The sequence below is a fragment of the Podarcis bocagei genome, assembly GCF_964188305.1.
Source record: "Podarcis bocagei genome assembly, chromosome: 9".
NCBI lineage: Eukaryota > Metazoa > Chordata > Lepidosauria > Squamata > Lacertidae > Podarcis > Podarcis bocagei.
In genome coordinates, this window is record NC_138134.1 from 21,112,446 (window position 1) to 21,140,405 (window position 27,960).

Below are 27,960 nucleotides of genomic sequence, written 5' to 3' on the forward strand. Positions count from 1 at the left end.
AGCGCGAAGGCGGCGGCGGCGGCGGCAGACGGGGCTCTGGAGAGCGCGAGCGAGCGGGCGCTGCCGATGGAGGAGGCGATGCAGGCGGTGGCGGAGGAGGGCCCCAGCGTGGCCAAGATCTACAAGCAGCAGCGCAGCCCTTACAGCGCCCTCAAGACCTTCCCCAGCAGCCGGAGACCGGCGCTGAGCAAGCGCTACGAGAGACCCACCATGGTGGAGATCCCTCAGGTCAGGGCGGGCGTCGGGCAGCAGCAGCAGCAGCACTTCCAGCCGCTGCCCGCCGTCGGCTCGTCGTCGTCGTCCCTCAGCGAGCACCCGCTGCCTTACCAGGCGCACGGCTCCTACCCCGGCGCCAGAGCCTCGCAGGGCCACCCGCCCCGGACGCCGGCTCCGCAGCTGGGACACCAGGCAGCGGCTCCTGCCGCCGCCGCTTCGTCGTCGTCCTCGTCGGCCAGGTACGGCCACGGCCACCAGGGGGCAGCAAGCAGCAGCAACAGCAGCGGCAGCAACAGCAACGAGGGAAGCGGCAGCCTGGAGCTCAGCGCAGGTACCAACTTTGGCCGAGGGGGCTGGCCAGGGTCGTTGGCGTGTGGTGCCTCTTCTGGCACGCCTTCGCGGGGAGAGAAGTTCAGCTTCCTCCCTCTGACACCCAGACGCACACGCCCAAGCTAATTCTGAAGGGCGCTGTGCAAAGTAGCAAGGGTGCCTCTGGGCATGTACAGAGCACACGACAATCCGTTTTGTAGGGGGAGAAGCGCGTTTGCAGTGCTGAGAGTGATCGCTAGCCATCATTTTAACGACCAGGGGTGCCAACTTGAAGGAAATAATCAATCACATGATGCGCATAATCAATCACATGATGTGGTGCAGGCACACCATTTGAATATCAATGCCCATCAACTCGGAAGGGGGTCTGGCCACCTCAGATATTTTATTGAGGGGTGTTGAAGGGACCTTGACCCTAGGCTTTGACTCCTGCGCTTGCAACAGTATAGGCTGGTCCAAGGGTCCCTGTACAGTACTGCAGATCAAAGAGGGAACTGAGAACGAGAGGAATAATTCATTGTTCAGGTGAGATGGGAACTGGAAGTCCCCTAGCTAATGCTCTTGGCAACTGCCCTACACCAGTCCTTATGAGGAACTGGTGCCATTGGTTCACACACCAAGGAGGTCACCTCTGCGTTTAGGCGTCATGTTGCTGCTGAGTTGCATGTTGATGGACATCCCTTGGAAACGGCCTTGCAGCTGACAAAGCGTTAGGCAAGCTGACTATGATCCATCTTGGCTATTGGGCTTTGAGTTGCTTGTCCTGCTATTAAAAGCTGTAGGGTTCTTTGGATATAGCTGCATCCCCACAGCTGGAGAGGGGAGAAGTGTTTATAATTTGACAGAAGGTGCGCGAAAGAGAGATCAGTGAAGCTAAAGGTTCAAAACTGTGGTTGGAGGTACCGTATTTCTCGCTCTATAAGACGCACCAAGACCACAAGACGCACCTAGTTTTTGGAGAAGGAAAACAAGAAAAAAAATATTCTGAATCTCAGAAGCCAGAACAGCAAGAGGGATCACTGCGCAGTGAAAGCAGCAATCCCTCTTGCTGTTCTGGTTTCTGGGATAACTGTGCAGCCTGCATTCACTCCATAAGATGCACACACATTTCCCCTTACTTTTTAGGAGGGAAAAGGTGAGTCTTATAGAGCAAAAAATACGGTAAGTCTGAGTATCCCACATAGGTGGGTTCTTAAAATATTAGAGGGAAGGTCTTCCTCTCCCTCCCCAACTTCATCTCAAACCCACAACCCTTCAGAAGCTCACCCTCTGAACTGGTTTAAAATTTCCACTGCCGGAAGGCAAACATCGATAATATATAGCAGAATGGAAAAAGAGTCTCTGCCCATGCACAAAGCACCTTAAGCCTGCTGATGAATAACCACAGCCTGCATCTTACCCACCCTCTCCAAGAATTTGCATAAAGGGTTTTACGAGCCAGAGAGTCTAGACTCTCTTCCTTTAGAAATGAATAAATTGGGAAAAGCTAGGGAGTAGCCTCTGGGGACTGCAAGTTACCTGTCGGCCAGCCTTCTATTGCGAGGGAGTGTGCAAAACACCCTACAGATTGTGGGGTGCTTTAGATCCTAATTGTGGGGAACATTTCCTGGTGTTGGGATCCGCATCTGGATTCAATCTGCTGTCTTCAGTATCACCATTTTTCCTCTCGTCGCACAGCTGCTAGCCCAGAGGGAAGAAGGGCATGGAGGGCGACTGTAGCAGCAGGACTTAATCTAGAGGTGAGAAAACTCAGGCCAAAAGGTCAAAATGCAGTCCTCCATGCCTCTCTGTCCATCCCGCAGGACTCTCTCCATGCCACACCTTCTCTTCCAAAGCCATGCCCCTCACAGACCCTGCTTTGCCCTCTTCTCTGGCCGAAATGCCTCCTGAACTCTGACAGTGCCTTTTGTTCACCTGTGTGATGAAGGATAGAAAGGGGTGTGTGAATGTGCGTTGAAACTAGCCCACTTGTTGCTCCACCGGTTTCCCCCCCTGGGCATGTGGCCTTAGGAAGGTTGCTGCCCAGGATGGGCATCAGCAGGCATTTTTCAGGAGTGAGAGAGAAAAAACCCTCAAGGTGGGCAGCAGATTTGTTGTTGTCGTTTAGTCATTTAGTTGTGTCCGACTCTTCGTGACCCCATGGACCAGAGCATGCCAGGCACTCCTGTCTTCCACTGCCTCCCGCAGTTTGGTCAAACTCATGCTGGTAGCTTCGAGAACACTGTCCAACCATCTCATCCTTTGTCATCCCCTTCTCCTTGTGCCCTCCATCTTTCCCAACATCCAGGGAGTCTTCTCTTCTCATGAGGTGGCCAAAGTATTGGAGCCTCAGCTTCAGGATCTCTCCTTCCTCAGGGCTGATTTCCTTAAGAATGGATAGGTTTGATCTGCAGCAGATTAGTTTCTCACAAAAAAATTTGAGAATGCTGTGTGCACATTTTGTCTCCTACCTAAAATATTACAAATGCTAGAAACTTTTTCTCTTTTTTTAATGGAAGCTGGGACCTGGGGGATTATGGTTTACCAGTGGAAGGAAGGGACAGTGGGTGCCCATATTCCCCAAAAGGGAGTGTGCCCCCTCAGTTCTCTACCCCTGATCTCCTCTGACCAGTCCTTGCTGCCGTCCACAATACTCCCTTCCACGATACTAATTGCTGAGCAGGATTCTGGACTGTTTTCACTGAGTTTGGAAAAGGCTTTCTTGACTTTGCAAAACAAGTGGTTGTAAGAATTTGTGGCTTGGGGGCACTCTGTGTTAGAAGTGGGCTAGGTGGCCGCTACATGCCCCCATCTGCACTATACACATAAAGCAGCACCAGAACACTTTAAACAGTCATGGCTCCTGGGAACTGTAGTTTGTTACAGGTGCTGAGAGTTCTTAGGAGACCTCCTATTGCCCTCACAGAGCCACCATTCTCAGAGTTCCCTGGGAAGAGGGATTGATAGTTAAACCACAGTTCCCAGGATTCTTTGGAGGAAGCCATGGCTGTTTAAAGTGGTATAATACTGCCTTAAACATATAGTATGCAGGCTGGGCCTCCGATTCCCTCTAAGAACCAACATGGAAAGGAGGCAGGAGAGGAAGAAGGAAGGCAGAAGTCCTCATCTGATGCCTGCTCATCTCTGCTACTTCCCATGGTTAGCAAAGCAGTCTGGGCGGTAGCAAGAAAAGGCTCTCTGTTGGCTGTGTGACTTCCTCCTTCCATGTCCTCCTGTGCGCCCCCTCCAAAAAAAACCCCATTTGCACCTGCCTTCTAGGAGTCTTGGACCATCTCCACGTCCCCAAGAGGACCCACTCACATTTTCAGAAGCACTGCCATAGAGAGCCAACCAGGGGAAAGCTGAAGGACTGGGCTTTTCACCCCATTCAAGTTTATCTCGCTTCCTCTACCAGGATCTACTCTGATGCCTGGGAGTCGCCTCCCCACTCATTCTGATACGTATCAGGTCTGGTCTTGTGGAATCTTGCAATTACAGCATCCAGGTGTCCAGGGTCTCCTTCAGTTTTCCCCAAGAAGGACAACCTACTCTTGAAGTCGCCTCTTCCACTGTTAAATAGCTCTTGCCGTTAGGAAGTTTCTGCTCATGTTCAGCCAGATTCTGCTTCCCTGCAGTCTGAACCCACCTCAGGAGTGACAGATTATGTCTGCTCCTTCAAGATATTTAAAAGCATCTATCCTGTGTCTGCTTTAATCTTCTCTTTTCCAGGCTAAACATGCTCATCCGTTACCAAAAGTACAAACACAAGCTTGCTTGCATATCTTGTTTTGGACCTTATTTAACAAATTAACTCCCCTGGTGCGCATTCGACCTTCAGGTGAGTAATAGGATAGAACTGAAAATATGGATGTAAAAAAAAAGGTCAAAGGGTTCAAGGTGTGGGAGGAGCTGGCAAAAGGCTGTGCTCTTGTAAATGATTATAATAACAGATCTTAAACGGTTCTTGGGAAATAGGGATGAGCTTAGCCTGAATCCTTGGAGAGATGCTACCAACAGGAATAGTCATAGAATCAGAAAATTGTAGAGTTAGAAGCCATTCCCAAGTGTCATCTAATCCAACCCCTTGCATTTAAAAAATCTCAACATGGCCTAACTGTACAGTACAGGCTCATACGAAAGGCTTCTTATATTACTTTTTGTCTCCATCATGCACATATGACTTCTGCCCCCAAAGGGGACTTTTTCTTCATTTTGTAATAACTGTTGTAGATACTCTTGCTAGATAAACATTAAAAAATAAAAAACCTAAGACACCCTCTGAACAAAGTTTTCCATGCCCTGCCTCAACCTTTCTGTTGAAAATGGGTTAGCATTTGATAGAAATTTCTTATTGCCGCTGCTTTGTGATCAAGATTATTGCTTTTTTGTGACCTGATCTTTTGGATGAGAGCGGCACACTGCTTCTCCAATGAGGTGAGAAAAAACACAGGACACAAATGACCATTGGAGTGACAGCTCACTCTTCTGTGACTGGCTTTCTGTAAAATGTACAGACTCTAGATACAGCCCGTTAGCAGAAAACAGACTGTTTAAAAAAATCCCCCCAATAGATGTGTGCATGTAGATTTTGATTTTTTAAAAATATATACATATATATAAATAAATTTATTGAGCCTTGGTGTGGGAGTGTTAACTGAGATGTAGATCAAAATATTTTCTCTCTCTCAAGGTATAACCTACTAAGATGTTAAATGAATCTCTCCCTCTCTCTATCCCTCTCTCTGTTCTCCTTTTCCTACTGATGGCTTGGTGTTAGAGCTCACGTAGTTCTTGATATGCAGCCTAAATTTGGCACCAGGAAATGGGAAATTGCATCTTTAAGCAGACTACAATCAAAAATGAATTACAATAAATCCTATATAATTGCATAGGTCATTCTCTTTAATGAGATTTTATTAACCTGACTGTCAAGCTTTTGAGTCAGGCAGATATTTTATCTTCTTCAACTGATAAAAGTGTCAGCTATAAACCACCGTATAAATATTCATAAATCTACACATCTGTGGCAGCCTATCAGCATCATTCTTTTGGACATTAAAAGCATTCTAATTACTTTCTGTCTAGCAGAGCTGAAAGGCTGACTGTTATAGTATGTGCTTGGCAGGCATGATTGCTTTTGTTTGCCATCACAAATAACAGCATCCCCATTTTATATACTGAGGGTCCAAGAAAATAGTCAGGGTTTGACTGAGCAGGCTGAATACTGGGAGGCAACCATCTGGTTTTGATAGCAATGGGCATCTCAACTCATCTGTTCATTTTGACACAGCCTTTGCTTATTTATTTATATAGGAGAATGCAGTGGGGGGGGGATGAAAGCCTGGTTTGGTCGCTTTGATGGCTGCTTGCCTTTTTCCAGCAAATGCAATGGTTTTTCATTTGTTTTTTTTAAAGGGCTGCTTCCTTCAAATTCATTGCACCCATCAGATGCCCCTCCCTTAGTGTGCAAGCTGTATGTGCTGTGAGCGGCCTCCTTTGCATGCCCCTGGGGAATTTGTGTGAAGGAACTAACCATTTTGGTGGGGCTAATAATATGGAGGAGTTTTTTACTGCCTGACTGGAAGGGAGGTTGACAATAAGCACTCCTGTGATTTGCCTGCCCATGTGCATGCACAAATTGCCCTGTGGTGTGAGACTGCTCTGCGAGGGGGACCACCTCTAACTCTGCTACACAGGTGTACCCCAAACCCTTTCCCATCCAACCCCCGCTTGAAAACTTCCAAGGAAGGAGAGGCCACCACCACTCATGAGAGTCTGTTCTGCTGCCAAACAGCTCTTACCGTCGGAAGTGATGTGCTTCATGTGAGTGCAGTATGTGTGTGTTGTGAAGAACGTCCTAGATCGCTCAGGGTGTTCTACACATGGTAGGACCAAGACATGCAATTCAAAGAGCTGTGTCACATCACATCATCACATTCCAGAGATCTGTGTGTAACCCATTCTGTTGCTTACAGTCCTATCAATTTCCTCTCTTGTTCTCTCAGGGAGTATCTACACCACAGATATAAACTGGTGTAATAGTCGTTCTTTCCCAACAGAATCACAGTTCAAGGGTGATTGGCAAGCATTCTTTGCACTGTCATAATGCTACAGTTCCCAATAATTTTTGCAAAAAGCTGCAAACATTTTCAACAGTTATGAAGTTCATATAGCTCATTGCTTTCTTCAGTTCCTGCAGATCCCATGAAGATCTCTTTGATTTGCAGAATGGAAAAAGTAAATGATTAAAAATGTGATTATTCTTTCTGCCCTGCCAATAAAGCTTTCTGAATATCCGCATTCACTGTCACATCTTCTGTGTAGATCCCCCCATGTACATTAAATAATCAGGTCTTCTAAACTTGTAAATTATTTCTATTCTGCTTTTCATGTCCTCGAGGGAGTTCAGATTGACTGGGTCGAAAGGAAGGATCAGAATATTGTTTCATTATCAAAACACCAGTGCTGTCTTTGCAGAATTGGAATGCCCTTCAGAAGGCATTTAACTGTCTGGTAAATATGATTGGATACAGAATGTCATTGCATTATTAGTCTAAGAGAATGGAAGGTACGCTTAGGTAAGAGATATGCAGAGCTGCTGTGGAAAGTAGCAGCAAAACAGCAGCACACCAGCTGAATATTGAAGTTGCTGTTATGATTTTTCACTTTTGTACAACTGCTGTTAAAATTTTTCAGTGTGTGTGTGTGTCTGAAGGGACACAGATGTTTCAGCATTGCAGGATTGTTTTTCAAGGAAGAATGACTTGTATACAAAACGAGGCTTGTTAACAATGCAAACATTTTAGTCACTTCAGGCAGAGAGTTACCTAATTATATAAAACCATTGCTGGCACCAGAAAATCAACCCACAGGGAGAGTAGTTACACAGACCTGAAGAATAGGGAGAGCTTGGTTTTGGAGCTGAAGCAGGGATACCTTGTGATTTTTTCAGGTGATGGATTAGTGTGCGTTTCAGAAGTTGCTCTCCCCTACCTTCCTTGTATGCATGGTGAGAGGCAGAGATTGCCCTTTCTGTCATTTCCACTTTTGTCCTATCTCCAGCACCTCCAGAACAGCCCATGTCACTGTAATGTTTGCACAGGGTCTGCCTGCACAAAATCCAATGCACGCAAGGCCAAATCACAAGGTAGATTCAAAAATATTTTTGAAGGGAGGAGGGAAGAGAACTGATAGCACGATTTGGACTTGTGCATGAAGACAGAAGTGTCTGGCGCGCTCTGGTCCATGGGGTCACGAAGAGTCAGACACGACTAAACAACAACAACGTTAGTTTTTAGGGTGTGTGACCCTGTTCAAACATTCCACAGAGCTGTTGCACAAAATATGGTTTGACGTTACAGGCCTGTCTTAACGAATGACACTAAGCCACCCCATCACCCAGTGATTTTTATTCCCAGTTTGTTCATCTTGCATTATAGCTGGGTTGCATGTTTTACTTTATATGCTGTTTGCTGTACTATTTGTTTCCTGTCTTTCCAGTGGCCGATGGCCAAAAGCTCGTATGAGATGCTGAGTCAGTTTCAAAAGTGGCCCATATAGGCATAGATCCGCCCTCCTAATAAGGGCCTTGCTTCTTACCTAGAAGTGGGCAGGGCAGGCAGGGCAGTGGCAAAGGTACTTGTTTCATATGCCAAAGATCCCAGATTCAATCCCTGGAATCTCCCAACAAGAGACTGCCACATGAAATTCTAGAGGGGTATTTCTAGAAATGTACAACTCATGAGCTATATAAACCCAATGCAGCCTCTTGAAAGACAGTCCCTGTGGCTGTAGTCATCTCATGTTTCCTTTTGTGGGGTGCCAGGTTGGATTGGGACCAGGAGATTGGGGTTCTAGTTCGAATCCCCCTGCATGTTTGCAATATGGTACCAATGGGAACTTTCCTCTCATTGCAAACTGCAAGCATGCAAGGTAATTCCAGTTGAGATGCTGGGTTAAAGCCTTTCTCTCTCCGTGGTCCTGATCTGGCTTGATCTCTCCTACCCAACTTCTTTATGGCTATTTGTTAAACCACAGAAATGGCAAACCACATGACAAATATCGCCTCTGCCTCAACCCTAAGTTAGTACTCTTACCATACCAGAATGTTCATTGGACACATGGTTGTATCACACCATCTGTCTTTTATGACAGCTTCTGCAGTTGCCTAGTTAACAGGGCTGTAGTGGCATCTGAGGTCAGATCCACACCTTTGCCACCAACTAACGCCATGTAAAATAAGCATGTATGTTGAAAAAGCTAAGAGTAGCTGCACTTCTCCCTATTGCTAGTTAGCCAGGTGTCAAGTCTGAGATGTTGGGACGCGGGTGGCACTGTGGGTTAAACCACAGAGCCTAGGTCTTGTCGATCAGAAGGTCGGTGGTTTGAATCCCCGTGATGGGGTGAGCTCCCGTTGCTCGGTCCCTTCTGCCAACCTAGCAGTTCGAAAGCACGTCAAAGTGCAAGTAGATAAATAGGAACCGCTCCGGCGGGAAGGTAAACGGCGTTTCCGTGTGCTGCTCTGGTTTCGCCAGAAGCAGCTTAGTCATGCTGGCCACATGACCCGGAAGCTGTACGCCGGCTCCCTCGGCCAATAAAGTGAGATGAGTGCCGCAACCCCAGAGTCGGCCACGACTGGACCTAATGGTCAGGGGTCCCTTTACCCAGTGGCGTAGCGTGGAGGGTGCAGGGGGGTCCGGCCGCACCGGGCGCAACATCTGGGGGGGGGCGCTTGCACTCGCAGCTCTCTGCCCCTACCTGGCTCACTCACTCTCTCTCACTGCAGTGCTGGCTGTGCAAATCCGATCCGAGCCGCTGGGTCGCCGTCCACTGTGGAGGGGGTGGGTGCCAGGCGTGCGGTGCAGGACCTACCTCAGTGCAACCACACTCTTCCCCCTTGTTATTCCTATCAGCTGGTGCACAGAGGCATACTGCTTCCAGTACTTCAGAACTCTTAGGTCAAATAAAAGGGAGGGAGAATGATTCCCCCTTTTCCTCCTTACCCTTCTGCTGAACTCACACATACCTTCATGCTTTGTCATTGGGGCTGAGATACTTCATCAGCTGGGGTTCCCTCTTGCTCAGCCCAAGACTGCCTTTTGTTCTTCTGAAGCAACATATGGAGGGGAATACGTACACATTCTCTGCTGCAAGCTCTGTGAGTTGTCTCCATATCTTGACCACATGAGAAACTCACAAGTTCACCATTTGCACATGACCCCCGAGGCTCAAAAGGAGGAAGTGTGAATCTCCAGCTTGCCTTGCCTTCACATGCAAAGCCACCTTGAGCTTATTGGTTTCATGACATCAGTAAGAGACTATTTTCATGAGGTGTTGAGTTGACCTATAGGACTTCCGACCACTATCAAGGCAAGGATTGCCTCTTTGAAAGTCCCCCAGGGTTTAAAAACAAAATGCCACTTTCCTGCACTTGGAAGGCTAGTGAGTTGGGTGGAAGGGTTCTAAGACTTGCTTGATGTATTAACTTTCCATGTGCAAGTAGTTTTTCTTTGATTTGTTAAAGTTTTCAGTTCAAGAAGGAATGTGCCTTTTTTCTGCACGTTTTGAGCAGGGTTGCAAAATGCCTCTTCAGTAAGTGAAAGGCTAACTCTCAGACCTTCTGCTCTGTAGGTTTCTCCTACGTGAACATTCAGTCTCCAGTTTACAGTTTTAGTTTTGGCAAGATAATCCTTTTGAATCAGAACAGTGCACCCAAGCACATAAATAAACACCATGCCTCTTTATGTTCTTTTTGTGAACCTTTACACCCACACAGTTGTTAATAGCACTGGATTTGGAACTGTTATCCAGCATCCAGTTGAGGCTAAGATCTGAGGGATTTTGGTATGTAAAATGTTGCTGAAACTACCCAAGACTGTTTTAAGTTCCGCCTTGTTACCTTCATTGTACCAGCTGGTGCCATTCCTACAGTAGGACAAAAACGTTCCCCACCACAAGCTGTAATTTTGTTTGGGCACCTGCAGTTTTCAGAGAAGATGCACTGGTACATGATTTAAGAGTCTTGCTATAAACAATTGTTCCTAAGAATATCACCCCAGGACCTGTGAGGATATGACACTTAGGGAAATGTTCTGGGTTCCTTTGGTCAATTTTCTTCTTCAAATAAAATCTCTTACTAGCCCTCTTACAAAAGAAAACATGCAGATATTCTACTGGGTTGCTTCATAAGAAATAAACATGCATTGTCTGCCTAATGAATGTAAATATATCAAGCTGCATATAAATATATGTGTGTGTGCGCGCGCATGCTTGCTCTTTTACCATGACTTATGCCCATTAGGTCCATCTACCACTGCAAAATGTATAGCTAGAGATGCTCATGGGTTTTAAGATTTGCAACAGTTGGAGCTGGGGCAGCCAACATGGTTACTTCCAGATGTTGCTGGATCTCACCTCCCATCATCTCCAATCATTTACCATGATGAGTGGAGCTGGTGAGAGATGGGTTCTTCCAGATGCCCTGTTTATTGCACATCCACCCTGGTGACTCTGCAGAAAGGTTTTACAGCATTGCTTATTTCATGAGCATTTATTCTGATTCGTTTGTCTGGAGGTTAGATGGTCTTGTGTCAAAACAAGTGCTACCAACACTGTTCAGTGTGTTTTCCCATCATTGCCTTATCACGGAAAGCCTGATCTTAGGGGAAACATGTTGTTTGTGCAGGACCTCCAGTCAACCATAATGGCGCAGCTTGAATTTGCCAAAATGCGACTGAATACCAGCTGAAAATAGGAATAGGCTGGAAACACCCTTGGAGCCCAACAGTGTCTAGAGAGCGCCATGTTGGTCATCCCGGTTTAAGCTATTGGTTGGAACATACCCAGCATAGTCTGATAGTATAAGTGGTGTCGTTTTTTCAATATGTAAAAAATAAAAGAGACTCAGGACAGCTACAGCTTCCATACTCATTTGGTGTTATATCTCCCCGGAAAGCTGTCTGTGGACAAACACCAGCTCCCTCGGCCTGAAGCGAGATGAACTCCACACTTCATAGTTGCCTTTGACTGGACTTAACCTTCCAGGGGTCATTTACCTTTACCTTTTACCATATCTATAAATTTATCTTTTCCTGATTTTAAAATGTGATAAGTCATTTACATTTAAATTTGCGGCATCAAAAGTAGATCATTCCTACAATCTAGGGGAAATCATAATATTTAACGCAGCATATATAATGTTATTTGAAGTCTCCATTCATATGTTTCTTCTTCTGTGGAATGGAAGGAGGTGCAGGGGAGATACAAAAGGCAGAGAACTTCTGAGAACTTGGGATCATCCTGATTAAAATGTGCACAGTAAATACAGCTTCAGGTCTAGAATCTGATTATAGGATTAAAACGGATGAAAAACTGCTGTGTATTTGAATTACAAAGTTCCAATCAATATCTTCCTTTGATATTTTTCAAAAGAGAAATGGAGTGAGTGAATAATGAGGGAAGGCAACCTTATATTGAGGCTGATACTGATATTTACATTTTCATTATTCTTTTATCATCTGATCATGATGTTAGCAGGAGTCTCTCGTTAGTTTTTTGTTTCCTGTTGTCTCATTCTCTAGAGCTGTGTGACTCCTGTGGAAGCTTCCTTCCACCAAATGGGTCCAGGATGGGTTTAGAGCTGTCTGTTTTCAGGTGGGCTTTGGTTTAGGGTTGGCATTGAGGGAAAGCAGGCTTCTTCTGCCTTTAACAACGGTGTGGCAGGCAGAAATTCAACAGGCTGAGCTTGGAAAGTTTCATTTGTTCACATTCTGTCTGTCAGACATTTTATTAACAGTAAGAGCTGTTTGACAGTGGAATTTGCTGCCAAGGGGTGTGGTGGAGTCTCCTTCTTTGGAGGTCTTTAAGCAGAGGCTTGACAACCATATGTCAGGAGTGCTCTGATGGTGTTTCCTGCTTGGCAGGGGGTTGGACTCGATGGCCCTTGTGGTCTCTTCCAACTCTATGATTCTATGAAACAACTTATTTTATTTTTGGGTCCTCCACACCACCTGCAAAAAAAGGACACACATTTGCATATGACGCAGAGCAAATGTGAATGTTATGCAAATCTGTGTCCTCTTTAGTGAGTGGGTTGGAGGGTCTAAGCTACATACAATGTACTGGACTCTTAAAATCTGTTGGCACCCCTGGACACATTCCAGAGTCTAAAATGACAGCATGCTGGGTGGTGGCCTTAGAGCTTTAGAATCCATCAGGGCTAGAATAAGGAATAGAGTTTCTGCAGTTCCTGGGAGCTCTCCATGGTCCTGCAGTGTCTTACGTCTGGATGGGTACCTGGGCCAAAGTAGACATTACATTCACATGGGGTGGGGTTGATTATGAAGGAAAGGCAGCCTGGAGGAATGACTGGTTGAAAGGGGGACAAACTAGCCATTAGTCATATTGTTCACCCTGCAGGTGTATGTCTCCCTATGGAAGTTTTCATCAGATGTCTGTAGACTAGACTGCTGCAGATGTGTGAGATCTACAGAGTTCTGCATCCGAGTGGAAGACTGACAACACTTACCTCCATTTGTTCAGTAAAATGGAATTGAAAATGACATTTTTGCAGTTGGGTATCTTCCACCTTTGGTCCGTGGTCCCTCTGAACAAGTGCTGGTGCGAGCCAAAATTTACGATCACCACACTGATTGTCAGCAAGGGGATCAGGGCATGCATGAAATATGTTGAATGTTCACGCAGAGCTGCCACTTGGGGGACAGTTCCCTCTCTCATATGCTTCTGTCTACCGCATCTGTGTCCTCTCCTTTTTCTTCATATAGGGTGTGCATAACCTTATTTTGTTTGTGATTGTTGCGGCAAACAAGTTAATGAGGTTGAGTCATAGGGGCTTGCCCAAGGCCACCTGTTGAGCTTCATGGCCAAAGCAGGGATTTGAACCCAAGTCTTCCCAGCCCAAAGCCATCATGTTGTGCAACACATCACTCTGGCTCTCTGGAATGCTCTTTAGATACTTTCCCCAACCAAGTGAGAACTATTTATCCAAAAGAACTGTGTGATCAGCCCTACTTGTGTGGCTGACTTATTTAAGAGTCTTCTCTGCCACACAGGATCTTGTCATGGAGAAGCAGCTTCTGCATGGGCTGAGATAATGTCTTTAAAGTTCCATTATTCCTCTCCAACATGCTGATGATGCAATACACCAGTCGTCTGGATGTTCTGCACAAACATGTCCCTTCCCTACTGAAAGTTAAGATTGTCCTTCACCAAAGCATTGCAGATGGCATGTGTCCCCCCTCTCCCACCCCATAAGAGACCCGCTTGGCTTTTTTCCCACCTTTAGAAAGCAGGCTTCAGACCTCTCCTCATCAAGTATTTGGGGAGTGAGGGATGCCAAGAACACATCCATGCATATAAAAGGCAGGTATAACTGAAAGGGGCCACAAATATCTAAAATGCTTCAAATTAAGGGCCAGTTTCCTGGTTAGAGAAAAATGTGTTTGTTTAGCACCTGAAAGTAGATAGTGATGGTGCCAAGCATAGCTCCCTGGGGAGAGCACTCCATAAGTGGGGAGGCACCACTGAAAAGGCCTGTTCTCTGTTGCCATCATCTGCACCTCCTTCAGAAGGGGCACAAATAGGAGGGCCTTGAGTGCCAGACACAGGGCCTGGTTTGGTTCATGTGCAGAGAGGCAGTAATGATTATTATGATGCTGATGCTGATGCAGGACCTTGGTGAATTCAGTGTGTTTATGTGATGTCTTGCTGTTTTCATCCATAATGTATTCTGGATTTTTGTTGTAATCTACTTCCTCATTCGGGACGCAGATGGCACTGTGGGTTAAACCACAGAGCCTAGGACTTGCCGATCAGAAGGTCAGCAGTTCGAATCCCTGCGAATGGGGTGAGCTCCCGTTGCTCTGTCCCAGCTCCTGCCAACCTAGTAGTTCGAAAGCACGTCAAAGTGCAAGTAGATAAATAGGTACTACTCCAGCGGGGAGGTAAACGGTGTTTCCGTGTGCTGCTCTGGTTCGCCAGAAGCAGCTTAGTCTTGCTGGCCACATGACCCAGAAGCTGTATGCTGGCTCCCTCAGCCAATAAAGCGAGATGAGTGCCACAACCCCAGAGTCGGCCACGACTGGACATAATGGTCAGGGGTCCCTTTATCTTTACCTTTACTTCCTCATTCTATCCAGCTAGCCAACTAGACTGTCTCTACTTTGGGTTTCTGTGATTTGTCTCCTCTTCTGTTTCAGAGAGCCGTATGATTCTGGATGCCTTTGCCCAGCAGTGCAGCCGGGTTCTTAGTCTTTTAAACTGTGGTGGGAAACTTCTGGACAACAGCCGCACTCAGTCTTTGGTTTCCTGTGTTAAGCAGGAGAGCCTGAGCTTTAGTGAAAGACCAGAGCAGTGCCAGATTGGGAAAATGGTCCATAGCCAAGCGTCAGACAACTTGGACCTAGAGCTGCAGTACATGCACAAGAAGCAGCAAACCTCTGCTTTTCTGAGAGTCTTTACTGATTCCCTTCAAAACTATTTGCTTTCTGGAAGCTTTCCATCTCAGAATGCTTCCTCCTTGAGTGATTTTGGCCATTTGGCCGACATGGATCCACTTTCAACCTCTCCAGTGCACACGTTGGGTGGATGGACATCCCCAGCAACCTCCGAGTCCCATGGCCACCCGTCCTCTTCCACGCTTCCAGAGGAGGAGGAGGAGGAGGAGGAGGAAGGTTACTGTCCTCGTTGCCAAGAGCTGGAGCAGGAGGTAATTTCATTGCAACAAGAAAATGAGGAACTCCGACGGAAGCTGGAGAGCATTCCAGGTAATCCTAACCGAACCATTTGAGACATCTAGTGCTGTAGATATATAAGGTGCAAGGCCCAATGACTACCATCTATAAATCCTGTTAACATCAGTTTGTGCTGTTTGGTTTAAGGGTCAAGGCCACCATGGATGTTTGATGTACCAGAATGCAGAGGCATAGTTCAAAATAAACACGTTTCGTGTCAGGATATTGTTACTTGTCACTTTGCAGTAGCGTAACTAACATAAAGTGTTCCGTCCTTAAAACATCATCCTTCATAATTAAATAAATGGGTTAGCATGCTATCAGTACTATTGTTCAACAGAAAGGTTGGCTAGGAATATCTATTTTTTCCAAGTCCAGAGGGCTGTTCCCTCCTTTTCAAATAGGATGGCAGGGCCTCTATGAGTGTAGCACCCACCCTTTGGAAACCTCTACTTAGCTAGTTTCCTTTAGCCTCCTACAAATTCCAGTGAGACAGGCGTAAATATACTCCAGTACATTTCTTTGGTGTAACCTGTGTCCTCAGATGACTTAACATAGACCAAGGGTGGTGGTGTCAGACTCCCAACTCCCATCATCCCTGGTTGCATCAGCCATCCCAATATAGACGATGCTCTGATAACTCTCATCCTTTAGAATCAGTATCTCAAGGCCCCTATTTAATGAGAAAAGGTGTCAGTGGCCAGGTAGCATTTGGTAGCCTGCTGCCCTCTCTCACTCTCCCACCGTTGTTCTAGAAGACCCTTGCCTGAAGCCCTGGAGAGTCACTGCCAACCAGTCTATTGAGCTAGACTGAGCAATGGACTGACCCTGCTAAATTTGACGTGCAGTGATGTAACTCTATCCACCCGCTTGCCATTCACATTTCCCCCCTGCTTCTCCCTACTCCTGCCTCAAACTTCGTCTTACATGTTAGAGTTCCTACTGGTTTATTCATTGTCCGTTCCCTTTCTTGCTCGCAGTGTTTGGGTACGCCTGCTGGCAGCTGGCATGAATAGCCTGCCCTGAACTGCTCACTCAGTGCTTTCCTCACCCACCTGTACTTAGTGACTTGCCCATCTACTAAATTGCACGTAGCTTGAAGGGTCTTGCTAGGTGTAACTGCTCTGCCCACATCCACCCCAAATGATGGAAATTAAGAGGCATGCTTCATGCTGGAGATCGAGGGGCTGCTGTGAGAAGTGGGGGAGGTGGCCTTGTGATTGACACATGGGTGAGCCCATCAAAATCATGCACAGTATGGCTGGCTGCAAGCCAACTTCCCCATGCTTGATCCACATTTCCTGCCACCACATCTCTGACTCTCTCTTTTTAAGGATCTCTGTATTCTCTTCTCCCTTCTCGCCTTTCCTGTATTTTACATTTCTGTCCAATATTTACCCCACCTTTCTTCCAAAGGAGGCATTTCTTTAGTCTTGCAACAATCCCGGGAGGGGTTGGTGAGGGCTGTCCTGCTGAGGGTTTCTTCGCACATCACAAAGGAGCAAACCTCAGGAAGGAAGAGTAAACAAAACTGTTCTGGGGATTTTCTGAAATGGTGTTTGACTCGCTGATATGTTTGCCTTTTTAATAATAAGCAGCAGATGTGCACTCACTTCCCCTCTTTTTCCTACAGTGCCCTGCCAGACTGTTTTAGATTACTTGAAGGCTGTTCTTCAGCATCACAATCAGCTTATGATTCCTCAGCCAGCAGAGCAGCCAGCAGAGGTACTGTACAGGGGTGATAAGAAGTGCCTGGAGCCTGGCTACTTCAGTGGGCAAGTGGGCACAGGGAAATAATGCAATGCTGGATGAATATGCCTTTTACTTTAAAAAAAAAGAAGTGTAACAGCAAAACTCTTGTTTATCTTATGTAGTGCATTACTACATTTACAAGACACTGAGAACCATTCACTCTCAGCCTAGGTACATTGATAATACACACCCTAGTGCAAGATTTGCTGTTTACATGTCCTTCCCCCACCAAGCCAATAATAATAATAATAATAATAATAATAATAATAATAATAATAAATTTATTTATTTATACCCCGTCCATCTGGCTGGGTTTCCCAACAGAATTGAAAGCATAATAAAATATCAAACATTATAAACTTTAACACGAATGATAACATCTCATTGTGGACATTATTGTGTAATAGGCCCCAGCTGATGTTGAAAGTTATACATACAGTGGACAAGCATTAGAAACTTGAGACTTACTCCCTGTTACTGTGGAACCTCGGTTTTCGAACGCAGTCCGTTCCGGAAGACCGTTCAACTTCCGAAATGTTCGAAAACCGGGAATCCAAGTTCGAAAACTTACATGCCCAGTTGATGTGACCATTTCAGCTGTCATCCGGACTTCTCTCCACATAGGATTAGCTGATGGTGTGTTTCTGCCATTGGCTGAATTCATCATTTGAGATGGTCCTACAGAAATGAGCCCTTTTCACTGCAGCTATGGGAGACATCTAGCATGTTAGCACCAGCTAAACATCTTCCATTGCTGTGTTGTGGTGAACAATTGCAGCCTTTGGTCCATGCCCTCTCTACAGGCTAATTTAACAGTGATTCCCTCTTTGTAGGGAATTGTAATTAGGTGAGGGATCTGCAACAGCAAACACTCGGCATCTAACTGAACTTCAGTTCACATGATTTTTTAGAGGAAGCTGTGACAGTTGCTAAAATATATAAGCACTGTAAATTGACAGTGTAGGTGAGGCCTCTCTGAAGCGGAACGCAAGGCACATAACTGAACATTGCCTTTTTTTACATATTTCCACATAAGGTTGTGTTAGAAGGTTTTTCATTCTGTTTTGTAAGTCTCTGTCTGGCTCTGTGGATAGATAGCATCCTATGCTGGTACAGAGGTTCAAACGTGCTTTGTTCAGTTGCTTAACTACATCACATGAATTTCTGCCAAAACACAGCATACTTTTCACAAAGGGTTATTGTGTCCAGAAACACACCACTTACAGAAATCAGTGCCATTAAGTCTAGAGTGCTGTGCAGCAAGTTGTAATTAGATCACTGTGCGCACACTCAACAATAATTGAGGGGTGGGAATGTTAAAAGAGGGAGATATTTGAGTAGCGCCATTTGTAATTAGGTCAACTTTAATATCCTCTCCGAGAAAAAAATGCGGTGAGATCTGAACACCCCTCCCCCAAAAGCCATATGGACATAGGGTTTTACATTACACGTTGAGGCTTAAATGTCCACAGGCGAAGTGACCTAAATTTTGTGCTGACCAGGAGGGCAATTTGCTGCATACTCTTTACATGAAAAAGTTAAGCAAACATCAATGTTTCACACACTTTCCCCTTCCCAAATCGTGAAATATAAAGCTGCAATTCTCGACACCTTCCTTACCTGGGAGCAAGTCCCATTCAACTCTGTGGGTCTTGCTACCAATCAAGCATCCTTAGGATCTTACTACATGTTTGCCACAGGAGATGGTATTGGTTTACTTTTTACAAATATATAGGTTGAACAGCTTTGTATGGGAGTGTAGGAAGAAATGTGCAGGTTATACGAGATTCACAGTAACATAATCTTAGTGCCTCCAACTCCAGTGCCCAAAGCCCACCTATTCATCACTTGCTTTGTACAGGAAACAAAACTCCCAATAAGACTCGAAATGCCACCCAATTCAGCTCCTTTGAGATGAGTGAAACTTTGTTCCAGGTGCTTGGAATATCCTGTTCTCCCTTCAGTGTCCCTCACCTACAGTTAGACCCACACCAGAGCTTCAGGAGATAACTATTTCTCCACAGCCGCATGGCCCACTTGCAGTTAAGCGTTACCCTGAATCATTAGTGTGTGTCAAGATTTACCTTGTTGTGTTTAAGAAAGGGAGGCCAAGGTCCAGGGTAGTTCATGGGGGCCCAGCACCCCCTGGTTTGGTATATTCGCTTTCTACATGGAACCTTCTCTGCTTTGACTTGTCTGCTGAGGAACTAGTTAGCATCCAGCATGGAACCTTAACCTGCTATTGGGGATTCTGGGCTGCGTTCTGAGTCACACAGGCTGTTTGAGCCAGGCCTGGTGGACCTCAGCGTTGCTTCTCTTCAACTGTTCCCTAAGAGTGTGTCCAATAACATATTCATAGCACATCCTTGTAACTGGCGGTTGAATGCAAGCCTTGATTAGGCGGTTGAGTGCAAGCCATTGTACTGATCGTCTCATGGAGGAACCCCACCTGAAGCTTCCATAGAACCCCAGATGTTTCTATCAGGGTGAATGCCTGCTTTTGGGCTTCCTTAGCTGGGCATTCTAAGCCAACAGCAACCAAGAGATTTTGTGGGGCGAATTGTCCACCCCACAGAGCTGTCACCTGCCTTTACGTAGAATTCATTAATAGTCATGCAGCTCTGGGAACTGAGGGTTTGTAACTTTTGTTTATTTGCTTTAGAGTTTCCCCTGCAACTTAACTGCTGTCAGGTTCTAAGGGTGTTAAACAAAAGGTAATACGTTAATTATGTAAATGGAATTATTATAAAAAGTAGCGTCTGAAGTAGCTATCCATCAGCTGCCATTGAAAGGCCTGTTTGATCACACTCTTCAAAAGACATTTTTGCACATTCTAATAGATGAAGAAAGAAAATTATATTTAAATAGCTTTCCCAATCACTGGATCTTGACACTTTTTAACCTACCTGCGAAAGTACATTATAAATAGCTTCTTTCCTCTCAAGGTGTTCATTATACCTCACTGGTTCTTGTTATAGAAAATGCAAATGATTTCTTATTTTTTTTAATGCTCATTCTCAGTATGAGCAAGTCCTTGTTCCCGTCAGCCTATGTTTTCACTGTCAGCATTTCACAGCTGCCTAATTTCTGTTTTATTTTATTTGGCAACTGACTTCATCTTCTCTGCCTGTTAGCCTGCTGAAAACCAGGAAACTGTTCTGCTCTCTCTCTCTCTTTTATTTTTTTAGGGGAGCAAACAGTTGCTTAACAACTATCCTGTCTACATCACTAGCAAACAGTGGGACGAGGCAGTGAACTCCTCAAAGAAAGATGGGCGGAGGCTCCTTCGATACCTCATCCGATTTGTCTTCACCACCGATGAGCTTAAGTACTCGTGCGGCCTTGGGAAAAGGAAAAGGTCAGTGCAGTCAGGAGACACTGGTCCTGAAAGACGCCCTCTGGATCCAGTAAAAGTAACATGTCTCAGAGGTACTGCACCTTCTCACTCGGTGTCCACCATACGCAATCTCCATTTCACCGCATTGGCTTTGGGCTTTTAGGCAAGAAGGCTTAGCTTCCTGTTCTCATGTGGCCCGGTGCCTTCCAAGTGCTTTGGACAACAACTGCATCAGCCCCAGCCAGGATACCTGTTTTGGTTGGAATGGTTGTAGTTGTAGTCCAAAACCCCTGGGGAGCACCAGGTTGGAGATGTCTGGTCTAGAAGGAACAGGGAGCTTCCTGTAAACATGGGGTTCATGGGGCTTAGGTTCCGCCATCAATCGATGGGAGATGGGTTGACTGATCACTTACCTGTCTAATCAGTTTATCCAGCAGTTTTCAGACTGTGCTCTGGGGAACTCAAGGGTTCTTCACTAAGACAATTAGCACAGGTTGGAAAGTGTCTCTGGAAGACTGCCTCCTCCTGCTCCTCCTCCTCCTCACCACCACCCATTTCCCCCTGCAGTGCACAGATGTGAGGATGTTTTCAAGGATGCGTTCTCAGTTGTTGCTAGGTGACAATGAGGTCCCAACTGGCCTCATGTGAACAGAGCATGTGCCCTAGACAAGAATATGCCCCAGAATTTACTGTAGGCTGCTAAAGGGTTCCTCAGTAGACAATGCAAAGTGTTCATAAATATAGAAAGTTTGAGCAGCATTGAGAAGCATTCTTCCCCCTCCCCCGCCGCCAAAACCTCAAAAGAGGTCCTCTTTTGGAGATAATTAGCATTTCCTGCACTAATTTACTATGTAATAAGCCCAAGCAGCTGCTCATTACATGACAAGGCCATCTTTAATATTTTCTTTTTCATTCTCCAACATCGTAGGAAGCCAAAATTAAAACAGCCTCCATAGCAAAAAGGGTGTTCTTACCCAAGCCCCTCTCATCAAAACGCAGTCCAGTTGCTTATAATTGACCCTGCCTAGTCAAATCAACTAAAACTTTAATCAGACTTTAAATTAAACTTGATTATAAAATAGATTCAGGTTGATTAATCTACACATTCAAATCTAATTACTTGGATTCACTGTTTGAAAAAAATTCAGGAGGCTTTTCTTGTCCCGATTAATCCTTGATTGAATGAAAAGTGGTTCTTTGTTGAAATCAATACACTGTCTTCAGAATAAGAGATAGAATTGTTTCCAAAGTCCATTTTTAATGAGATATGGAAACCATCTGTAATGGAATGGAACAGACGATATCCTGGTCTTATGGCCACAGTCTAGCCGTGGCTGCATACAACTCACTGTACACAACAACTAGCAAAAGATGCAACCAGCAATACCAGGGAGAGATGGATGACTGGCATAGATGACGCCCTTGCAGAGGTTTCTCTGCAGCAACTGCTCATGTCAATGTGCTTCCACCCATAAATCTCTCTTGACAGGTCAGGACGTACTGTATTTACTCGAGTCTAATGCGCCATCGAATCTAATGTGCACCTCAATATTCAGAACCTTGAAACAACAACAAAAAGTATTTGCTGGCGGATGTAACGCACTTCCTCTGCAAGGATCTTGCATGTCTTCTCGGTAGCTTTTAAACTGCTCCATTGAGGCCTGCAGCTGCTCACCCCTCAATGGAGACGTGGGACAGAACCTGCACTTCACTGCCGGCTAGTATGAGCTCGCAGTGAGGTACGTATTTACCTGAGTCTAATTCTGCCATTGAATCTAATGCACACCCAATTTTTCGCAGCTTAATTTGGCAAAAAAAGAGATGTGCATTAGACTCGAGTCAATACGGTAATGGGTTTTATTACCTTCAAAGAGCAACGGCGAGATTATTTCAGTGTTGTTTTTGTGTCACGCTATAGCCATGTGAAGCAGCAGATCGTTTCAGAAGAGAGAAAATTCTTTCTCTTCCACCTCCCCTTTATGACATCTAAATGTAGAGGCACCAGAATGGAACTTTTCAAATGCCAAACACACTGGCTCCAGTCGAGCGCTAAGGACTAGTGGCTTTGGCAGGCCTGCTATTAGCACTAGGCATTTGACTGGCATTTGCAGGACCCAGGTATCCCTTGCAGGGCTGACACCTTGTGTGCCCTCCCTCAGGTGACTGCTGTCACCTCAGTTGCCTGACAGACACACTTGCTGCAGCTGTCAAGCTCCTGCTTGCTTGAGAGCTGGCTTGCCCTGAAGCAGCACTGTTAACAGCTCAGGAAGATTAGCACCTGCTGAGCTGCATGGGTTATTGCAGCAGAATCTCCCCTCAGAGGCTTGAGGAGCAGCAGATGTGAGTGCGGTGGCAGCTTGGGCTCCGAATGGGATGCACTTTGAAAGATGCATCCATCTGCTTCAGTGGGGCCCGGTTTGTGGTGCAGATGTGGATCTGCATCTAGGTGCACAACTTGCACTGGCTGCACACAGGCACGGGAGTGTGCTTCAGCATGCTGGTAACCATCCCTTGCTGGATCGAGACCGTCCTTAAATGTCAGCACTGGGGCGCTCAATTGCACACTAAATAAAAATGCAGGTGCCAAGCCTTTTTGCACATAAATTGCATATATACCTCACCAGTCAAAGCATGCAAGCATTAAGTGGGAGAATTAGGCAAAACATAATTTAGAGTTTCGAACACATTTCTGTTGGTTTGGTGGCTACCCAGCATTTGAGACTGTTGAAGGGAGCTTCCACACAGTCCCTGATAGTAGACTTGGTATGGCTTCTGCATGCAATTTTCCCCCTTTTTTGCAGCGTCTGCACAACATCATCTTCATCAAAATGCCACCCCATATTCCCCACCCCACCCTCTGTCCCATTTAATCTGGATTTACTCTTTCTGCGAGTTTTATTTTTACTTCTCAGATTTTCCCAGGAAACAATAATCCACGTTAAATGGGAAGGTGATGTGGGACAGCAATGCTGAGGGCATTGCATGGACACTGAGCAAATCTCGCTCGGCACGAACCCCACAGTAGGGTACTGTGTGGAAGCACCAAACATTTGAAATGGATTATACCTATTGCTCCAAATGGCTCGCTGAGGCTTTTTGTTATTTTGGAGGAGTTTTAATTTTAATGGGGCCCAAGCTGTTAGCCATAGATTATATTTCTAGAACACAAAGTAATCCTACAAGGGGGAGGGAGAAAGCCACCTTTTCCTAAGCCCTGCCAGTTTGTGCAGGCAGAGTAGAAGGCTGTGTCTCTGTGTGGCTCCCCCCCCCCTTTTACAGCTCTTGTTAATTTCATCCTTTATAACTCAATTTCTGGACAACATGTTATTAAAAAAAAAAAATATTGAAGCATTTCACAGTAAGAGTCGTTCAAAATTCTGAAAACTTCATTAAACTGCAGTCACGTATGTACAATGGCTATGAGTAACAGCTGAAAAAAATATATCCAAAGGAGCATAAAATTAAAATGGCAAAGTAAGCACTCTGTCTTGGGAGTGCTGCATAACTCCATCCCACATCAGCAGCAAAACAAGGATCGCAGAATTGTGGAGTTGGAAAGGGACCACAAGGGCCCAGCCCTCTGCAGTGCAGGAATCTTCTGCCCAACATTGTTCAGAATAGCTTGACTTGGTGAATAAGTTGTGCAAAATAAGAAAAGTCATGCCAGTGTGTTCTCCCTGTGTTAATTTTGCAGAATCAAAATGTCCACTTTTCCGTGCAGTATTTTAATTTATTTAGTATGAAATCAGCACTGTCCTGGTCAGTAGACGGTTTGTTTCCAATGCAGATGTTTTCTACCCCTTTTTCCTGCGTTCCTGCTGCTGTTCCTTAACATCCCACGCATCCCATCACTCCTTTCCCTCCCAAACACCTCAATTGCTAACCCAGAAATGCTTTTGGAAACCCACACTGTGCAGCCGTCCAGTACAAACTGTGTTAATTCTCACGGTGTGTTGAAGCCCCTGGTGGGAGCTGGAGAAAGGACTACATGTTGCGGGAGTTAAAGCTATGGGGTTGGCTCTCTTAGCATTGCCTCCAAGAATATATACCCGGCGTATGAATGCGATGCATCCGCATGCCACTGCCCAGTTTGCGAGCGAGCTAATGGTGCCAGTGGGCCGCTGTTGCTAACTCCACATTTTCCTGCAGAATTCATTAGGATGCACTGCACGTCCAACCCTGATTGGTGGATGCCTTCTGAGGAACAGATAAACAAGGTGTTCAGTGATGCCGTGGGACATGCACGGCAAGGTCGTGCGGTGGGGACGTTCCTCCACAATGGCAACTCGTATTACGAAGGGATTGAGCAACATAGTTCGCAAGACGACCTCTTCAACAGGGGCATCCACGATGGATCTGGAGACTGATGGCAAAGGGGAGGAAAAACACACACACACACGTGTGTGTATTGGGGCAGTGAAAGAGACTGTGTGTTTGATGTGCTGTTTGACGTGACTTAAGAACCCAAAGCATGTTCAGAGTCTTGTTTCATCCAAGGCCTTCCTATGAAATCCCATAGTGTCTAAGCCCAGACTTCTCAAACACAATATAAGGACGCAAACCTACTTCTGAGTGGGTGGGTAGCAGAATTCTCCTCCACGCAAAATAATAATAATAACCCCGCCACACACACCTTGAAAGTTGGCATGTCAGGAAACAGGCCAGGCTAGGAAGAGTCTGCCTTACATGTTAGTTTTTTATGTGAAGGATTTCCTCTCCTGTATTTTCCGTATTCGAGTCTCCACCTGCCATCTTAACACACAAAACTCAGATGCGGTTTTATCTTGCCACCTCACGTGTGGCAATGAAAACCAGCCTCACAACTCTATATATCTTCACAGTGGTCAAATGCAGTCACAGCCCCCACTGACACACAACTTTACACTTCTGAGTTCATGTGCAATTTTAGGGATTAGGAATGTGTTAGTGACATTTCATTAAATCTGGAAGGCATCTAAATCAGGAAGAGTTTTGACATGTTGCATTTTATTTTGGAATTTTTCCTACCTCTTCTGGGGGCGGGGGCAGGAATGTCACCTAAAGATGCTGGAACTAGTCTATACTGCTAATAGATTAATAAATGTTCCAAGAAATAACTTGTTACTTTTCAAGCTTTCTCTGTCACTTTAAATGTTTTCTGTATAGCCTTGCTTTTGCTTGTGCCACGCAGTTTTGTGTACAATCACTAATTCAGGAATACACTCCTGCTCTCTGCCAGGTGTGCAGTGGCCCCTACATCCCTAGGTGGCATAATGTTAACATTTCATATTTTAAGCTGAAGAAGTGTCACCGACTCAGTCCCACAGGCCAAGACCAAACAAGTCTCTCTATGAGTGTCCTGCACTCTGGGAGTCCCCTGCTTATTCACCTCAGCCATTTGCTTGTCAGTGGAAGGGTCCGAGGTGCGAAAGAGCAGCTGTCCCCCCCCAAAAAAAAACCCCAAAGAGCTAAGACCCTCATGGTGGTGACTTGAAACACTTCAGAGCTGCTCTGTGTGAAATAAAAGAGCAGTCTAAAAATACGTCAGATCTTGCAATATCAAGTTTGGGAGCTGCTGCTTGGGAGTCTTAAAAGAATAATCTGTAAATGTATAACACTTCTAGAAATAACTTATTTTCGTTATTACTTTGGGGTTTTGTTGTTTCAAGTTCTTCCTCGGAAGTGTATTTGCCTCACAAGGCACTCAGCAGGGGAAAAAACACACTCTTTCGTAGGTGAGGTTGACACCACCACCCTCGATTTGTGTCAAATATCTCTCCCTCTTCTGGCAGCCCCCTTTGCCACATGACAACCAACGCCATTCCAGAGGGTCTCTGAACCCTCATAGCATCATAGTGTTGGAAGGGACCCTGAGAATTCTCTAGTCCAATCTCCTGCAATGCAGGTATCTCGACTAAAGCATCCATAGCTGATGGCCACCCAACCTCTGCTTTAAAACCTTCAAGGAAGAAGAGTCCAGAACCTCCTGAGGGAGTCCGTTCCACTGTCAGAAAGTTATTCTTGGTGTCGAATCAGAATCTTCTTCCTTGTAAATCGAAGCCATTGGTTTGGGTCCTGGTAGGCTTGGGCAGGCTTCCTCCTGGCAGGTTTGGTTGGCCAATCAGCACCAGCCGGGCCTGTTCCCAATGGCAGGGAATAAATTGAGGCCTGACTTGGAGGTCATTCCTTCTGCCTGCCTTTGCTGGACTGCTGCAGGGTTACGGGGTCTTGGCATGAGAAAGCTAAGCGCTTTTAAACCTCATGGGTGTCAAGTACACACTCGGCTCTCTTCCACTGGAACCTGTAGGACTTTAAAAACTGAGCGTAGCTCACATCCTTCGTTTATATTTTTTATTTGGCTACGATGCCATCTCTGCGTATTAACATACAATCAACATTTCAGTGCCGTCCGTTTCTGAGACAAATCTGTTGTAAATCAGCAGGACACCAGGTGGCCTGATGAGAAGAGAAACACTCCCATCCTTCAAAAATCACGGCATTTCTGTCCTATTTGTATAGTGTTGTACGTAACACATCCGCTGCCACAATGCTAACATAGCGCAGGCCTTGGTGTATGTTTCCTGTGGTGACACTTGCTGATCTTTTTGGTGGAAAAAAGAAGTCAGATGGAATGCATGAGTCCACGTTTGTCTACAGTATAATCTCATGATAGTGTATTTTTGTAATAAGCAGTGTGAAATCCAATATTTGTGTATGAATCCAAGTAAAAGTGTTTTGTTCGAATTATGCACACCAGATTCACATAACAGACCTCACTGAAGCAATACCATTTGGGGTTTGCTAAGGCAACGGGTAAGCCTGGCTATTTTAATGGGAAGGGTAATCTGCAGATTTCTGCTTGGGCCCCACTCGTGCATTGGGAAGTGCCACACAGAAGTTGCTTCCCTGCAGCCTAGCTGGGGGTGGGCGAGGAATTGGTTTGAGCTGCTTTTTGCTGCCAGATTTGAGATCCCCAAGCTTCCTGACAGCTGGGAATGCAACCTATCCGTTAGATCAGTGTTTCCCAACCGGTGTTCCGCGGCACACTAGTGTGCCGTGAGACACCGGCTGGTGTGCCGTGGGAGGGAGGCGGGCGAGTCGGGCGCCTAGGAGAGAACAAAACCAAGTGAGCAGCGCGCGAGAGGGAAGCGACCCGAAAAAGAAGCGCGTTCGGAGTCCGGAGGCACTTTTGGGGCTGCGTACGAAGGGAGGGGGGGCACGGACGGCGGAAGGGGGCGGGGCGCGGTTGCAGAAACCCGCCAATGCTTCCACCTCATTGGGAAAGGGAAGGGGTTGGGCCACCTAAAACTCTCCGCCGGGGCCACATCCTGCCTCCCAGCCCCCTTTCCTCCACCCACGGAGGGAGGGATGTTTTTAACACACACACCCCCCCCCGCTCACAACCCTTTGGTAGCGTTTCTCCAATCTGAGGCGAGCGCCCGCCGACGCCCCCTTCCCCTGCTCAGTCGCGCAAAAACCGAAGTCTCCTCCCTGCCCCTTATTCCCTCAAACCCCGTTTCCATAAGGGGGGGGGAATAACCCCTTCCGTCGCGCGCAAAGCCCAGCTCCCTCCGCCCTTCGCGGTCTCCTCAGCACTTCAGCCAGCCGTTTACACTC

The 27,960-nt window shown here is 46.0% G+C and overlaps 1 protein-coding gene across 2 annotated transcripts; it reads left to right on the forward strand.

Annotated features, from left to right (window-relative positions):
• On the forward strand, positions 1-25,460 carry BEND4 (BEN domain containing 4). Of its 2 annotated transcripts, none has more exons than XM_081208918.1 (5): positions 1-547; positions 14,742-15,308; positions 16,909-17,000; positions 20,216-20,456; positions 24,514-25,460. In XM_081208918.1, the coding sequence occupies exons 1-5, from the start codon at positions 67-69 to the stop codon at positions 24,729-24,731; spliced, it is 1,599 nt and encodes a 532-aa protein (XP_081065044.1). In that variant the 5' UTR covers positions 1-66; the 3' UTR covers positions 24,732-25,460. The 2 variants fall into 2 exon arrangements, with proteins under 2 accessions (XP_081065044.1, XP_081065045.1); XM_081208919.1 differs by having other exon boundaries at positions 20,216-20,385; positions 24,514-24,651.
• The last annotated feature ends 2,500 nt before the right edge of the window (positions 25,461-27,960 follow it).

Excerpts from the sequence above, each read along its gene's own strand:
- BEND4 (XM_081208918.1), top strand. The coding sequence starts at position 67 with ATGGAGGAGGCGATGCAGGCGGTGGCGGAGGAGGGCCCCAGCGTGGCC. Across the intron at positions 17,001-20,215 it reads CAGCAGAGCAGCCAGCAGAG|GGGAGCAAACAGTTGCTTAA; the intron begins GTACTGTACAGG and ends TTATTTTTTTAG. Across the intron at positions 20,457-24,513 it reads AAAAGTAACATGTCTCAGAG|AATTCATTAGGATGCACTGC; the intron begins GTACTGCACCTT and ends ATTTTCCTGCAG.